This window comes from Diaphorina citri, unplaced genomic scaffold (genome assembly GCF_000475195.1).
Source record: "Diaphorina citri unplaced genomic scaffold, Diaci psyllid genome assembly version 1.1 scaffold83, whole genome shotgun sequence".
NCBI classification, from domain to species: Eukaryota; Metazoa; Arthropoda; class Insecta; order Hemiptera; family Psyllidae; genus Diaphorina; species Diaphorina citri.
The window spans coordinates 143,634-160,729 of NW_007377520.1; the positions used below are offsets into that span (position 1 = coordinate 143,634).

Here is a 17,096-nt window from a genome sequence, read left to right on the forward strand (position 1 = left end):
AATAAAGCGATATAATTAAATTTGCTCATGCAGAAAGAGAAAATAATGAAATTAGACTCCGCCCCATTCCCCCCAACTTCTCCCAATCATATTTTTACCTGTGCTAATGCATACAGCATGCGTAATTGCGTACCCACCTAGATTCTACCTACAGCCTTTGAGTCTCAACGATTCAGCTTTTGTGAAGAATTTTCTTCAAATTCTACAAAGCTAGAAAATATAGCGTTCAAGATTTTCTTCTCAACTTAGAAATTAAAATTCTCAAAAAGTAAAGTTAAGGAAAGTATAACTTTTGAAGTTAAGATGAACACATTAACTATTTAGATTCTGGAAAATGATGTACAATTCTACAAACTGGGATGCACCTACATAATATTTTCTAAATTCTTCTTCCGTGTTTCTTATATTTGTTTGGCTGTTGACCAAAATAACCAACCCGCATGCTTTCTAGGTTAATCTTCTAGTTAACTTAACCATCCCTCTGTTACTCCAGGTTAAGCACATCAACTGGACCGTAGCACAGGAGAGCGCGGTAGACTCGTCATTTTTCTGGGGTTATCTAATTACTCAAGTACCTGGAGGCTTTTTCGCGTCAAGATATCCTGCAAATCGGTAAGTTCAGGAAGACTTGAAAGCTTATAAAAATAATTATAAAACTTATATGACATTAAAGTAAACATTATTCATTGTGGTACTTTCGATCTTTGAATTTGACGTGCAAAAGTTCAAACTGATATAACGTGCAAAAGTTCAAAGTATTTGGTGGAAAAAATTTCAACGGGGTTTTGACTGATTCTTTAGTTTTGAAATAATTACCTATGTAGGATGTACATATGTACGTACATATTATACTCGTATTTTCCCAATGAAGATCGAGAAAACTTCACAAAAATACGCCATTTCATAATAATTTTGTGAAATACCTTATTGTATTTCAGAATATTCGGAACAGCCATCGCGTGCACATCATTTCTTCACCTGTTTGTGCCAACAGCCATTAAGTTAAACCCTGGATCCGTCATCATAGTTCGTATCTGCCAAGGTCTTGTAGAGGGAAAAATTTCAACCGGGTTTTGACTGATTCTTTAGTTTTGAAATAATTACCTATGTAGGATGTATGTACGTACATATTATACTTGTATTTTCCTAATGAAGATCGAGAAAACTTCACAAAAATACGCCATTTTATAATAATATTGTGAAATACCTTATTTTATTTCAGAATATTCGGAACAGCCATCGCGTGCACTTCATTTCTTCACCTGTTTGTGCCAACAGCCATTAAGTTAAACCCTGGATCCGTCATCATAGTTCGTATCTGCCAAGGTCTTGTAGAGGTATGTGCAAAAGATTCTCATTCTTGTAAGTGTGCTATCAAGAGGTTTTCTGTGTCCGCGTTTATGGCTCTCAAAACCCCATCAAACCAATTAACCCGGGAGTACTGTCGTTGTTTTAGCGGCTTTAGCTTTCGCCGAATGGCAATAGCAGAATAAAGAAAAGGTATCTTTTTGTGTCTGCTATACACCGGGGTGATGGGCTCTAAATCTAGCCATGTTAAATTGGCTGGCTCGTCCTGAACCGCAGTGAGGACTTGTGCTTGGTCTTTAAAAGCGGAGAGAACCCTTTGAAGAACTACCAGCTAGCTAGGCTGGTTAGGGTTAGCTGTTCTCATCCCTGTTTATAGTCCCACAGCCAGACGCTAGTCTACTCTCTGTTTAACGTCCCTTAGCCAGACACCCGGGAGTACTCGCGGGTGAGCGCTGCGCTCACACATATGTACATACACTTTTTTTCGGGAAATTTGAGTTTTCCTCAAAAGTTTTGATCAGAATTCGTGACCTTCTTCTTCTAAAGATGTTTCGACAGAAATAATGTTTTTACTGGGTATTGTGTTGTTCCATTGCAGGGAGTTTGCTATCCAGCTGTTCACGGAATTTGGAGGTTCTGGGCGCCTCCCCTGGAGAGATCTCGATTAGCAACGATAGCATTCTGTGGCACTTATGCGGGCATCGTCTTAGGGCTTCCAATTTCAGCCATCCTAACCGAGCACTTTTCCTGGGAGGCAATGTTCTACTTTTACGGTAAGCGAACACCTTTCGTAGTGCTTTTACCAGATTTATTAGGCGCATGACTAGTGTCTTTGGTATATTCTCGTAGACGGTGAAAGATGTGAAAAATTAAAAGGGGTAGTGCTTTTACCAGATTTATTAGGCGCATGACTAGTGTCTTTGGTATATTCTCGTAGACGGTGAAAGATGTGAACAATTAAAAGGGGGCACTTCCCTTCTCTAAATTGAGGTAAAATATACAAAAATGATTACCTATATCAACTCTTAAAGCCATCCTTCACATATCAGCATACCAACTATGCGTAAAATACAAGACGAGGCCCACCTACTCGTATGTGACAACATCGGCACAACCTGCACTCAAAAACGATCTCTATTCGTGCAGCCCCGCAGCCGTAGCAGTCGCAGAATTCTGGAGGTTTACTTGCTGAATTCATTTGGACACGGATAAGTAAGCAAGTAACCTAAACGTATCGTTTCCTATATTCCAGGCTGTATGGGGTTGCTGTGGTACCTGTGTTGGCTCTGGTTGTCCTTTGAAAAGCCTTGTCTCCATCCGACTATATCGGGCAGGGAACTGCTCTACATCGAGAAATCCCTCGGTTCTTCAGTTCAAGTCGCAATGCCCACGCTGGCTACGACTCCTTGGCGAGAGTTCGCTCATTCGATGCCCGTCTACGCCATCATTGTGGCCAACTTCTGTCGCTCGTGGAACTTCTATCTTCTGGTGTTGTTTCAGGCTTCGTATCTCAAGAGCACGTTTCACTTGCAGATTCAAGAGGTAAGATGGAATTGTAAATGCGGTATAAGTGTAAAACGGCCCGTGTGTCAACCATCAGTAGTACATTGAAAAGCTAATATTTTCAATAGACCCTTGGAAGTAATGAAAAAGAGACACAAAACAGAAAAAAAAGTGATTCTAAACCTGAATAGATGGCACCTAAGTAAAGTTATCTAGGTATCTATTTTCTATCTACATATGTAAAGATATCCAAAATATAGACATTAAATAATTTCAAAAGTCGCTGCTCTGACTAAAATTCCCACCATATTTCCACCCCCCCCCCCCTACAGACCGGATTCATCGGCTCTCTACCTCACTTACTCATGACGATCGTGGTACCGTGCGGTGGAATGCTGGCAGATCATCTACGGAAGAAAGGCATCCTCTCGACCACAATGGTTCGGAAGCTGTTCAACTGTGGAGGTTTCGGCATGGAGGCTTTCTTCTTCGTGGTGGTGGCATATACCAAGTCAGAAGTGACGGCGACCATGGCACTGTGTCTGGGGGTGGCATTCAGCGGATTTGCGATATCAGGTGAAGAGGGATCAGTTGTTTCTGAAATTGGACAAGATGTTTATATTATTAATAAATCTATTCATATATAATTCTATATCAATATTGCAATCTTGAAAGTTGTTCAATATTTGAAACATTTGTTTCCCAACTGTTCACAACTGTTGCGAAACAAAATGTTTCCGAAGAGTACTAGGTTTTACTGCGAGATGTGAGAGTACCTATGGGGTGTATGTGAAGTCTGACTCCGATATGTCTTAAACCTGTTGTTTTATTGTTGTTTTAAACCTCGAGATTACTTATTTGAAGGTACTTATACAACATAGCGATATAAACACTATTCAAAGTTCAAACAGACATAATATTATGTCCCCATAACTTCATTTTCAATTGCTTTCCGTAAGCAAGGGGGACTATGATAGTCTGCAAACTGTTTTGGCACCAGAACTACTAGAACAAGTGAAGCAAAAAGTCCCATTACTTTCACTGACTCAGAGACAACAGATTGATCTCAATTCAGATGATGTATACTTTTCTTTCCCATATCAAATAGGGATCATGTTCTCAGACGAAGAAGCAAGTAAGTTCAATTTTGAGAGTTTCTTCATTTTGAACTATGTATTGAAGGGACAAACACAACACTCATGCAGACTTTAAAGTTGAACTTTACTCTCTTTGCCTTTGATATTAAGACCATTTCAAATACTACCCTTAGTTACATTCTTTCAAATGAAGCAAACATTGATAGCAATTTAAGTACTATTCTGAGAGCCAATATGCTAATCCACAGACAGGTAGAGATCATACAATGAAAACTTAAACCTAATTTTGCCAAGAAAACAATTACACAGTCAGCCAGCCTATTTATTGAAAGTACAAAAGTAAAGTACCGATTACCTATAAGTAGTACATAAAAAGATTTTCAGAGACCCCTAAACCCATTAACGATAAGGTGGCACTCTCAATATGTTTGTACTTGTATGTATCATATCCTCACCTATATCTACAATCTCTACTTCCGTGTCTTACTGGCATCTTGAACCTCAAAATGTTATAAAGAACCACATTTTCCCGCCTCATTTCAGATAGAAGGGCGGTGGACTGTTGTATTTCTAATAGCCGCGACCGTGCACTTTATTGGCATCACATTTTACGCTATCTTTGCTTCGGGAGAACTGCAACCCTGGGCGGAGCCTACTTCGGAAGAGGTTGCATCCTGGAATCCGATGGAGCAATTGCAGCCCACGGACGGAAAGGTAAACGCTAATAATTCAATAAAGTAATATCTAATGCCGGCCAATAGGGCTGCAATAGTCCTACACACTGGACTCCGCACACAGAAATTTCGTTGGAAAAGTTCCTCATTTCAATGTAAAATGCCGGCCACTCACGCTCAGACTTTCTGGCAGAGAAATCTTTAGGTCTGTCAGACATAACTCGATCCTCGCTCGCATCAATTCCTCTTGTAAAGAATTTCTCAGGCCATCCAAAGGGGAAATAGTCTAAATCCTGAGTATCAAGAGTATCCAATTTTATCAAGCGTGCCGGGAGACGCGCGAACCGGAACGTCAAGAGTTCGAAGCGCTGCGCCGACCAGCCTATTATTAACACGAAAATAAATAGAGTTTCATGGTTTTCCGGTATTTTCAACTCGATTTTTCTATTACTTCCCTTCAACTTTAAGAAATTTTATTTCATTTGTTTTCTCATTGGTTATTTGCAGGACGAAAAGTACGCCATTCAGAATTACGGATCCACCGAAGATGCGCCGTATAACAACTACTCGAACCATATTGTGGCACAACCCGTTCAGCCAGCCTCCCAAGACTCCTATATGAACGAACAACGAAACATTGTCGAGGAAAGTCAGAACGAATTTAATCCGTTCAAACAAACCAGCACTAATCCGTTCACCCAGTGAATGGTCTCAACAGAAACTAAATCTCGAAACCTGAAGATTACACGTTGTTCTGTTAGACAACCGTTCTGGAGTCGAGTGAATTGGTAAGTGTAGCTACTTGTAACCAGGGCCGTATCCAGATTCTTGTCGAGAGGGGAGTCGAAACAGTGAGTCCAAACAGTGATGTAGAGGGGGGGATGCTCCAAATTTTTGGAGCTTAACTTACAGTAAAGGAGCAAAATCGAGCTCAAATACGGCCTTGTTTGTACCTAATACTTGAGTTAAACTCAATAGTTTCAGCCACTTATACCTCCACAGCCCGGGGAATGTAGAGGGGGGGATGCTCCAAATTTTTGGAGCTTAACTTACAGTAAAGGAGAAAAATCGAGCTCAAATACGGCCTTGTTTGTACCTAATACTTGAGTTAAACTCAATAGTTTCAGCCACTTATACCTCCACAGCCCGGGGAACCCGAACATTTAGGGCCCCTAAATATAGTCATATACGAGTATCGAGAATCTCTGCCTATAATTTACAGCATCAATCCATCTGAACTCCTTAAAACCGTATTCATTATTTTTCCATTTTCAGACGATATGTCTCTTTCTGAAACTCCCAAAATGGGTCCTCCTCAACACATTCGGACTAACAACCAGAATTTTTACCAGGAAAAACGATTAGCAGCAAGTTTTTCACAAATGTTGTCACAACAGAATCACATCTACATGAGCTTCCATAAATAGCATTATTTATCTGTACATATTACAAACTGTTTGTTTCTTCTTCAAAAGAGAAAAACGTACCTGTACTCCAAAAATGAGACGTAAAGGTACTAGCTCAAAATCATTTCACACTGGTATCTCATCTCAATCTTTAATATTATTAATTACTTAGAGGTTACCTAATTATTATATTATTAAAGATGGAATCTGTCAAACAGATATACTAAAAAGTTTGTAAAGTCGATAAAGATACATGATACATTACTTTAAAAGTGAATACCTAAACCTAATGATTTAGTTAAAAACTTTATACATATATGTACATTGTACATACGTACCTACTTTTCCAGTTTACTGTGAGTATATGCATTTTGTATTTGTTTCATTTATCATAAGATAAACCAAATCTTACTTGGGTCTTCTTTATTTCAATAAAGAAATGTTATCTTTTGGATTAAATATTCTTTTCCATTGCCATAATGAGTATTTTATGTTTTAAATAAGTAGTTAGATAACATGTAGTTAGTATTAGATACTATTTTTTATTGGTTCTAGTCAATTTTAATTCTTACATACCTAAATATTATTAAAAGCATGTTGCATGCTGAAAATATGTATTAAATACCTACCTAGGAAATAGTATTTTATTAAATTTATTTTAAACTATTTTATTAAATTTAGTTAGTTATCTACTTACTTGTTTTATTTTGTTAATAAAATATCAAAGGAATAAGTTTGTATTAACTATTTGTTGGTACACACACTTGGTAAAACAATTCAAACACTAAAAATGATTTTGGGTGAGTGAAAACACTTGGCTTTATGTTTTACGTATATTTTTATTAAATTAGAGATGGATCCATTTCGGCTGTAATTTAATCAAGCGCACCGGGAGGCGCGCGAACGTCAAGAGTTCGCAGCACCGCCCGGCCTATATTAACACGAAATAAAAATATACGTAAAACATAAATTAAAGCCAAGTGTTTTTACTCACCCAAAATCATTTTTAGTGTAATAAAATACATTTATTTTTATTATTTATCTTTATAATTCGTTGATATTATTACTTTCTATTTTTTATTATTAAAATATTTCTTAAGCACTTTTTTTTAATAATTTTTAATCTGAACGACATCGACATAAAATTAGAAATATAAAAAAATTCCTAGGATGCATTTCCTTTTTTCGCACTTTTCAATCATATAATATTTCACTTCCCTAGAATGCACTTCCCTTTTCAAACATTACTTAATATTTCACTTTCCCTAGAATGCACTTCCCTTTTCAAACATTAATATTTCACTTCCCCTAGAATGCACTTCCCTTTTCCATGCAATTTCCAAACATTTTAATATTTCACTTCCCTAAAATGCACTTCCCTTTTCAAACATTAATATTTCACTTCCCTTTTCCATGCAATTTTAAAACATTTAATATTTCACTTCCCTTTCAAAACATTAATGTATTTCATTTCCCTAGAATGCACTTCCCTGTTCAAACAATAAATATTTCACTTCCCTTTTCCATGCAATTTTCAGACATTTAATGTTGCACTTCCCTAGAATGCACTTCACTTTTCAAACATTTAATTCACTCCCTAGAATGCACTTCCCTTTTCAAACATTTAGTATCACTTTTTCTTTCCTTTTAAACGCACTATTCCAACATTTAGGTAATATTGCAATTCTCTTTTCCATGCAATTTTCAAACATTTACTTAATATTGCACTTCCCTTTTTAAACATTTAGTATTTCACTTCCCTAGAATGCACTTCCCTTTTCAAACATTTAATATTTCACTTCTTCTTCCCCTTTCCAAGCAGTTTATTCCAACATTTAATATTGCACTTCCCTAGAATGCAATTCCCTTTTCCATGCAATTTCCAAACCTTTAATTTTATTTTAATATTTAACTTCCCTAGAATGCACTTCCCTTTTTAAACATTTAGTATTTCACTTCCCTAGAATGCACTTCCCTTTTCAAACATTTAATATTTCACTTCTTCTTCCCCTTTCCAACTTATTTATTCCAACATTTAATATTGCACTTCCCTAGAATGCAATTCCCTTTTCCATGCAATTTCCAAACCTTTAATTTTATTTTAATATTTAACTTCCCTAGAATGCACTTCCCTTTTTAAACATTTAGTATTTCACTTTCCTAGAATGCACTTCCCTTTTCCATGCAACTTTCAAACATTTAATATTGCACTTCCCTAGAATGCACTTCTCACCTTGTTTCACATCCCTAGCTTATGATAGCGCACGGTCCTTATTTTACCTTTCCTAATGTTAACGCACCATTCAAAATGCATAGGTAGAATGCTTGTAGAATCCTTGGTAGAATCCTTTTTTTTTTTTTTTTTTTTTTTTTTTTTTTGGTGGTGGTTTAGTGATCACGCTCACCTGATAATTAGGGAGTCGCGGGTTCGAATAATACATAATAATAAAATAGTGCCAGAACGCACACAAGAAACATTCACCTGTTCAGTAAGAAGTTTACCTCCTTTGACATTATTGTTGGTACCTACTTACACAGGTATGTACATATATCTACTATGTAGCTCATTTGATCAGTACTTGGGAGTCTTACCTAGTATTCAAATAATGAATAAAATAATTAAATAAATATAAAAAAAAAATAAACTACCTGTAATATATTAATATTCCATTGATTCATACTCCCTGATTTCATTTCTAGTTGAAGTTTCGGTACCGAATCCACGACCCTTCTTCTTTCTGGCCTTTTCTTTAAGACGTGCAATACCCTCTGAAAAATAGAGAATTTGAGATGAATTGGTAAATACATGCATTCAGTAGGTAGACTCACTCAGTCTGAACCGTGCATTCATGGATTGGGCATTTGACTGTCAGATCAACGTATCTGGAGATTCTGGATCCCAAATATTCAATGTTTCGATAGAGTACAGCAAGTGAGCTTTTAGAATGAATTCTGAAGGTGGGTGGGTGGGTATCTAAAAAGACTTACGATCTACATCTTCATCAACATCATACTCCTCTGCATTCAAGTCCAAAACATCAGCCATTGTGCAGATCCGCTTTTCTGTGGATTTGTATTTCTATAAAACTCTTGTAGACTGGCAATTTGGCAAAAGCTAGCTGAAATTTTGAAGAGCTGAAAATGAAACCTTTTCGATGGAACTGAAAAACCACAAAACCTAAGAAAGGAAAGTTAAAAAGTTTACAAAAAAACACAAAATCAGAAAATCACAAAAGCAAAAGACAAAATCGCAAAATCCAACAAAATAAACTTCGGCGGAAAATCGGAAATGCGGAAAATCCGAAAATCGAAGAAAAAAATCGATTAATCGATAATCGAATGAAAAGAAATGTGAATGCGCAAAGGCGAGTTTACACGAGGGAACGAGGGAGTTTTTCGTGCGCGGTTTTTAACGCGCACGTCCTCTCGGTAATCGTTAGGCCGGGACCACAAGATTTCAACTCTGGGTTTATTACTGACTTGAATTCTGTTATTTTTTACCGTCTAACTTCTAATGGTGGATTTCACCAACACAAACAATATGGTTCGTCAGACTAATCGACCGTTAGTGATTATGCGCCATTTTCTCAAAATTCTGTTTTTGTCTCTGAGTAATTTGTAGTCGCGTATGTGGATAATTCTTCACTTCTTGTATATAATAAATTCACCTCTTATCTACAATTTTATTATTTTACCTTGGTAAAAAATAAAATAAAAACCGATTGAAATGTTTGCAAGAAAGTATGTATAAGTCAGATTTCGATTTTCCACAAGCTTTTGAACGCGTGTTTTTACTTTCTATTTCCTGTTGACCCATAGAAAAGGGAGAAAAAATTAATGAATTCTTCAATTTTGGATAACATAAAACCAACTTTCTTGCAAGCTTTCCTAACAGCCTCTTCAGTATTCATACTTCATAAGACAATAATGAGATAATAAAATAAAACTCTCAAGGCTGTGTTGACAATAACTAGTTTTTAGGAACTTATCATTAAGTTTTCCCCCATAGGTTATTATTAACTTAAGTAGGTAATTAATAATTTATTATTAACTTAAGTAAGTAGGTAATTAATAACTATAAAATTATATGTTTTAAAATAAATTAATCATTTAATTTATCTTTCATTAGGTAGGTATTAAAAAATAATACGAAATGAGAACATTTTAATTTCTCCACACGTGGTGGTATTTGACTTAAACGTGTTCTCATTTCTGCTCCTTGTTTAAAGGTGGAAAAAAGATAAGGATCGTGGAAAATTTTAAGATAAAGGTACAGTATAAAGAGTATGAGTAACTCTAGATTTGAACATAGGTAATTATTATACCTGAGTAGGTACTTCCACAATACTCGCAAAATCGACGTTTGAAAATTGGATAACTATTCCAAGGCCGGAGTTATCCATATTTCGATAGTTGATTTGCTCTGTTCAGTAAAAAATGTACCTAAATAGGTAGTAGGTACGTACTACTCTCTTCTGCTGTGCAAATGGTATGTTACAAATTTAGTAATCATAGCATTTTCGTTAACACATGGCTAATTTATGTCCCAAGACGAAACTTTTTTAATATTATCTACTTACCTACTTAATAATATGTTCCAATCTCAATAAAATTAATATCAATGCTCTATCTTTTAGCCTAATAACATTAAATAAAGTAGTAGTAATAATGAAAATATTAATATCTATTAATAATTTAATAGAGACTCTGTTATGATATGAGGAAGCAATTTCATTAGATATCTAATCTAAATACAGACATGGTTAATAAAATTAAACAAAATACTATTACATATTAACTGGGTAAATGGGGTGTATCCTAAAAGTATCACCTCACACCCTGCTTCCAAAAGTCATCAATTCATTAAGTTAGAATAATATTAATTTGAATCTAGGTAGATAAGTATTTCATATAGATATTTAGCTATTATTCATAGATTAATTGAATATTACTTTAATTGTTTCAAAAATGTTATACCTATTCAAAAAGATTATATCTGTGTTAGCACTACTTGTTATTTTGTTACATTTTTTATATTTTTCTAAAGGGAAACACGTACAGAGAATTGTTCAACAGGTACTTTAACTTGGTTATCATTACTAGAACATTCATTAGGTTGGTCTCTAGCTCAAAACAGTAATTACCTACACAATTTTTGCTTTATTATGATGGACTTTCTACAAACAGCTTTTCTTCTTTTCCCCCCAAACTATTATAAAAAGGGATAGAAGTATTTAGAATAAGTACTTGAACCTACCTGCCTAACAAAGCAGCATAATTCTCTGTACATCCTAACATGTATGTTAGGATCTTGGTCCTTTGTATCTGTATTGTAACCTAAATATAAAATTATTTATTTATGAAAATTAATAATACTTACCCAATTTATTACATTATATTTTTATTCATGCCCATTTTAAAGCAGTTTTGATGTTGACTATAATTTAATTTTATCTCTTAATTTCATTTCAAGAATTTAATAAAATTGAAATTATTTAAAACCCATATAAATGTGTCTTTTTTTACCTTCTGTCTGTAGTTACTTCATTTTCTACTTCAACTTTTAAACATATCTAAGATAGGATTCAGTGACCTAAAGATTATTTCTGCAAGCCTGCTTCACTTCTTATCTTGATAATAAAGAGCTGCTTGTCCCTACTTGGTATGGCTTTTTCTTCTTTCTTTATCTATGCAAGTACCTACATATTATGTACTATTCTGAGAGCCAATATGCTAATCCACAGACAGGTAGAGATCATACAATGAAAACTTAAATCTAATTTTGCCAAGAAAACTGAGTTCTAATAGTTCAATGAACCACTAGTAAAAAAGGGTGATACTGTAAGAGAGCTTGCCTTTCCATGTTCCATTCAAAATAAATATCCCTAGCATGCAAATTCTTCCTTCCAACTCTACAGGTATTTTAAACATTTTATCATGCTTTGAAAACGTATTTATCTGACTTTTCCCAGGTACCGTACATAGGTGACTACCTTTGATGTACATAGGTAGGTATTAGTATTAGAGCTTAAAAACACCTTTACTAGTCAGCTTGTAAACATTTTTTCAGCAGAAACTTCTTCCAGACAAACTAAAAGCTAAAAGCTAGGCACATAGGTACTTACAAATAACAGAAAGTAAATCTTGAATGATTATCCAATTTCTCATCAGATTATCACAAATTCACAAATCAAATATCATTATTCAAGTACCGTACATAGGTGACTACCTTTGATGTAGGTAGGTATTAGTATTAGAGCTTAAAAACACCTTTACTAGTCAGCTTGTAAACATTTTTTTCAGCAGAAACTTCTTCCAGACAAGCTAAAAGCTAGGCACATAGGTACTTACAAATAACAGAAAGTAAATCTTGAATGATTCTCCAATTTCTCATCAGATTATCACAAATCAAATCACATTATTCACATTAATAAATAATAATCTAATCTGATAAAGCCCATTTCTCGATTTTTTCGTAGGACGTTAAAATTTAACATAAAATTCAACATCTTTAGTGGCAACCTCTAACATCTTTAGTGGCAACCTCTTTGGTGGCTATCACCATTAATATCCTTTTTATATTTATATTTTTCTCCATCCTTTTCATTGTTAAACCTATGTATGTACTTTGTTTGATGTAAATAAATGAGGGCCTGTTTAATTAAACTGTTGGCATAATGGGACTTTTTAGTCTTAGCCGACAGTATAAATAAGGTATATTAAATAAATAAATTTAAAAATTCAAAAATTCCCTCCGCATTCTCCGACGTGAGAATGCGCACACAGAGAAAAAAAGTGTACGAAAAATTTCTGTTGTGAAAAATTGCGGTAAAATTTAAAATTATTAATTATTAAAATGAAAAAAAAAATATGAAAAGCTGAAAAGGGCATTTTGTATTTTTTGATAAAGAAAAAATGTATTTGAAGTCTTTAAATGCTGTCTCAAAGAATTTTCTCGGTACATTTAGCAAGAATCCAGTAGCATCGAGCTATAAACGTGTGAATTACGTACTCTTCAATCATCCTGTATGCAAATCTTGCAATGCCCATCAGTTCTTCAGTTCCTACAATGATAAAGACAATCAAAATTCTGGACTAGCAATCCCAAAGTTCTCCAATTTACCTGAAATCGTATGGCCCTCATTGTTCAAAAGTATTAAAAACGTAATATACACATACTTCATAATTAAACCTTACTTTGATGTAGAGTTTGACCTCAATGATTTTGAGCAAGGATCCAGGAAGGTGAGTTGAACTATACCATACTCTTCTAATCATTGGCTGGCATTTCATTGGTTCATAAGGATGCTCGTTATAAGATGGATAAGAAACTACCCTCTCTCTATTCATGGGCAGGGAGTCTACAAGAAGGCCTCCCTCAGCTCTTTTTATAGGCACCAGTTTATTCAAATTTCATATTGAACATTTCTGTCAAAATTTAGTCTCACTGTTTCAACAACTGCTTTCCTTTGTTTTTTTTTTTTTTTTTTTTCTGGCTTTGGAATTTGTTCCTTTTCTTTCCCATATCAAATAGGGATCATGTTCTCAGACGAAGAAGCAAGTAAGTTCAATTTTGAGAGTTTCTTCATTTTGAACTATGTATTGAAGGGACAAACACAACACTCATGCAGACTTTAAAGTTGAACTTTACTCTCTTTGCCTTTGATATTAAGACCATTTCAAATACTACCCTTAGTTACATTCTTTCAAATGAAGCAAACATTGATAGCAATTTAAATCTGTTTCAGGTAAAGAAACTCAACAGCAGAGATTTGTAGAAATAACAATGTGCTACCATGCCATCTATGGCTTGCACAAGCTACGAGCTGCAAAAAACTTTGATGAGAATTTTCAGCAATCCTTTCAAAACAAGCAAATGGAAAACAAGGTGTTCATTATAAACTTCCGTTTCATTAAAGAATTTACCAAAGGTGTTTCATCAAGTTGGACTATAAATGCTTTGAATTATTTCAAACCAAGAACTGCATAAAAACAGAAGACTGTGTGTCTCTTACAGAACTTTTGTACTTTGATTTCATGATTTGTGTTCTCAAATAATTGAAGAATAAGAATATAGATAGCTCTATTACATACCTTGCTAGTTAGTATATGTACCTACCTAACCACATTTTTTTTCCTTTTCAAACCCAAAATCCTAGTTTGGGATAGTAAAAATTTCTAATTTCTGAAAGGTTTTAGTGTTTTTACTGATTATAACTTATCTAAAATAAGACTGTGTATGAGGTGAAGAATTTGTATCCTTTTATATCTACAAGATGATGATATATTGTGTTAGCTTTTTTTTTTTTTTTTTTTTTAGTCCTAGCAAGCCTAATCCACATAACCACATCCTAATATCTTAGGTACCTACTTGGAAATTTCATGAAATTTTACTAGGTGTTCTACAAGGAAAACATTATCGTACTTTTGTAATTTGCATCAATAAAATAATGGAAAAGAAATTTTATTCAAATCAGATTTTAAGACTCAACTCATGGTCTGTTCTAATTTTGTATGACCCTCAAATAGCATATTGCATGCACTCAATGGTTCACTAAAGTTTAAAAATCTGTGTAGTTGGTACCCAACCATCTGGGCAATCAATCATGTGGTGCTAGCTTTTCCCCAGGCCCACTCATGCTGGGATAGGTCTGAGTAGCTTGTTTCCAAATGGAGGGTAAAACCCCTGTCACTCAACACCTTGTAGTTATACAGAGACAATAAACCCATTAAAAAAAGAGGACTTTCACAAATGAGTGAAAGTTCAGATTACACATAATATTGTAATGTGCATGGTTTTGAATATCCAAGGGGCATTATACAGGGTTGTACTCATAGATGTCTCCGTGGAATACATGATAACAGGGAATAATACTTTAACGCCTCCTTCTGGACCGACTTTTTGTTCTGTAAATAAGAATTGAACAAGATGTATGTAAGAAAAATTGCCTAAGAAATGAGGGGAAATAACCTATTAGACTAGGGAGTGTTTCTAATATCATGACTAGGTACGTATGCCTTCAAATCCTTACTGTGAAAAAAATTCTGGAAAACACTGGTGTATATCTCAGCCCCACAGCTATCATCAATCACTATTCTACCAGGGAGGCCCACAGGCAAAGCTTTGTGGGGAGAGATGCCTAAAAAGTATATATGCCACTGATGAAATAATTTATTTGAAATAACCTATTAGACTAGGGAGTGTTTCTAATATCATGACTAGGTACATATGCCTTCAAATCCTTACTGTGAAAAAAATTCTGGAAAGCACTGGTGTATATCTCAGCCCCACAGCTATCATCAATCCACTATTCTACCAGGGAGGCCCACAGGCAAAGCTTTGTGGGGAGAGATGCCTAAAAAGTATATATGCCACTGATGAAATAATTTATTTCAGGTTGTATACCCCCTGCTACTCTACAAATTCAGATAAATGTCTGTGCATTATTCTGACACTCCCTATAAGAATGAGCAATTTATTTCAGGTTGTATACCCCCTGCTACTCTACAAATTCAGATAAATGTCTGTGCATTATTCTGACACTCCCTATAAGAATGAGCATACTTACTTTTTAGGACCTTTCACAAAACACCAATCAACAGTTACTGTTTGTCCCAATATTGTGGTACCATTGAGTGCATCTCTTGCAGCACTAGCTTCTTTGTAAGAATCATACTCAACCAATGCATAACCCTGTAGGGGAAAAAGTATTTAGAGCATGAAGCTTGGTTTATGGTTTTCAAAAAGTGAATATTATAATTACACAAATTTTATTTAAAAGAGATTTTTACATTTAAAAAAAGTTGCATTTAATATTAACTGAAAAACAAACACTTCTCAAATAATTTTGGAAGAAACAAAATTGGTAAAATGGATTATGCATAAACAGAGTTTGCATAGCATCTATTGTTTAGGACAAAAACTCTACAAGGTACCCACAGATTGTAAAATTGTAATCTACTTTAATAAAGAGATATTAAAATCATTCACCTTTAGAAAACCTGTTCGTCTGTCCAAATTCAAATGTAAATTCTTGATCTCCCCATACTCGGAAAACTTCTCATGCATATCATCTTCCTGAGCTTCTTCATGAACTCCCGTCACAAATAGAATCCACCCTTCTACAGCTGAAAATGAGAAGAAAAGAAATTTCAATGATTCAAATATTTTTTTTTAGACTAAACATGATTAAATGATCTAAAATCAAAACCTATTTGTTCTTATTGTGAAGCAGTAGGCAAAATAAAATAAAATGCAAAAATGTTTGGCTAAAATTAAAAGAAAAAAAAGAGGTCCAATATTGGATTGATTAATCACTCACATCTCTGAGGTCCTGGTTCTTCATCACCCACATCAGTCTCCATTGATTGAAATGCAAAAATGTTTGGCTAAAATTAAAAGAAAAAAAAAAGAGGTCCAATATTGGATTGATTAATCACTCACATCTCTGAGGTCCTGGTTCTTCATCACCCACATCAGTCTCCATTGATTCATACTCCCTGATTTCATTTCTAGTTGAAGTTTCGGTACCGAATCCACGACCCTTCTTCTTTCTGGCCTTTTCTTTAAGACGTGCAATACCCTCTGAAAAATAGAGAATTTGAGATGAATTGGTAAATACATGCATTCAGTAGGTAGACTCACTCAGTCTGAACCGTGCATTCATGGATTGGGCATTTGACTGTCAGATCAACGTATCTGGAGATTCTGGATCCCAAATATTCAATGTTTCGATAGAGTACAGCAAGTGAGCTTTTAGAATGAATTCTGAAGGTGGGTGGGTGGGTATAGAAAAAGAAACTATTAAAAAAAAGTAAAAAAGCAATAAGCAAAACACTTTCTTTCAGAAAATAGAAAATCTGGAAATTCTGAAAATGAAAAACTGAAACTGAGAAAAAAAAAATCCCAAAAAAAGTAAACAAACACAAAAAATCATCCGTTAGGACATCTTATGAGAGAATTTCCTATCATTAAATTAGTAGGGTGAATTGATGGGAGAAATGTCTTAACGGAGGTTGGTGAAATGCAATTTTCAACTTTAATTCCCCATCAGTGCTTAATGATTCAATTAAGGCTTGATTGAAGTTTGGTGAAATCGGCTATAAGG

The 17,096-nt window shown here is 34.7% G+C and overlaps 3 protein-coding genes and 1 long non-coding RNA gene across 6 annotated transcripts in view; 2 read left to right on the plus strand and 2 right to left on the minus strand.

Annotated features, from left to right (window-relative positions):
* LOC103523263 (vesicular glutamate transporter 1) overlaps window positions 1-6,634 on the plus strand; it is a 64,126-nt gene extending 57,492 nt beyond the window's left edge. The window contains exons 5-13 of the mRNA XM_026832877.1: window positions 494-612; window positions 1,223-1,337; window positions 1,907-2,081; window positions 2,561-2,850; window positions 3,144-3,425; window positions 3,775-3,891; window positions 4,452-4,622; window positions 5,090-5,370; window positions 5,858-6,634. Of these exons, the coding sequence (XP_026688678.1) occupies window positions 494-612; window positions 1,223-1,337; window positions 1,907-2,081; window positions 2,561-2,850; window positions 3,144-3,425; window positions 3,775-3,891; window positions 4,452-4,622; window positions 5,090-5,287 (1,467 nt within the window). The 3' untranslated portion in view covers window positions 5,288-5,370; window positions 5,858-6,634. The remainder of the gene's footprint in view (window positions 1-493; window positions 613-1,222; window positions 1,338-1,906; window positions 2,082-2,560; window positions 2,851-3,143; window positions 3,426-3,774; window positions 3,892-4,451; window positions 4,623-5,089; window positions 5,371-5,857) is intronic.
* Window positions 6,635-8,667: 2,033 nt separating this feature from the next.
* Window positions 8,668-9,273, minus strand: LOC113473253. Its single transcript, XR_003395279.1, has 2 exons — window positions 8,977-9,273; window positions 8,668-8,757 (listed from the first exon to the last, which is right to left on the minus strand). It is a non-coding gene; the product is annotated as an uncharacterized LOC113473253 (long non-coding RNA).
* Window positions 9,274-12,847: 3,574 nt separating this feature from the next.
* On the plus strand, window positions 12,848-14,479 carry LOC103523273. Its single transcript, XM_026832881.1, has 3 exons — window positions 12,848-13,237; window positions 13,496-13,549; window positions 13,737-14,479. The coding sequence occupies exons 1-3, from the start codon at window positions 12,904-12,906 to the stop codon at window positions 13,976-13,978; spliced, it is 630 nt and encodes a 209-aa protein (XP_026688682.1). The 5' UTR covers window positions 12,848-12,903; the 3' UTR covers window positions 13,979-14,479.
* On the minus strand, window positions 14,414-16,631 carry LOC103523077 (RNA-binding protein 8A). 3 transcript variants are annotated; one of them, XM_026832949.1, is made up of 4 exons: window positions 16,433-16,631; window positions 15,980-16,116; window positions 15,554-15,682; window positions 14,414-14,895 (listed from the first exon to the last, which is right to left on the minus strand). In XM_026832949.1, exons 1-3 carry the CDS (start codon window positions 16,614-16,616, stop codon window positions 15,554-15,556), a joined length of 450 nt encoding a protein of 149 aa, XP_026688750.1. In that variant the 5' UTR covers window positions 16,617-16,631; the 3' UTR covers window positions 14,414-14,895. The 3 variants fall into 3 exon arrangements, with proteins under 3 accessions (XP_026688750.1, XP_026688748.1, XP_026688752.1); XM_026832947.1 differs by having other exon boundaries at window positions 14,422-14,895; window positions 15,558-15,682; XM_026832951.1 differs by lacking the exon at window positions 16,433-16,631 and adding an exon at window positions 16,311-16,354 and having other exon boundaries at window positions 14,422-14,895; window positions 15,558-15,682.
* Window positions 16,632-17,096: the final 465 nt, after the last annotated feature.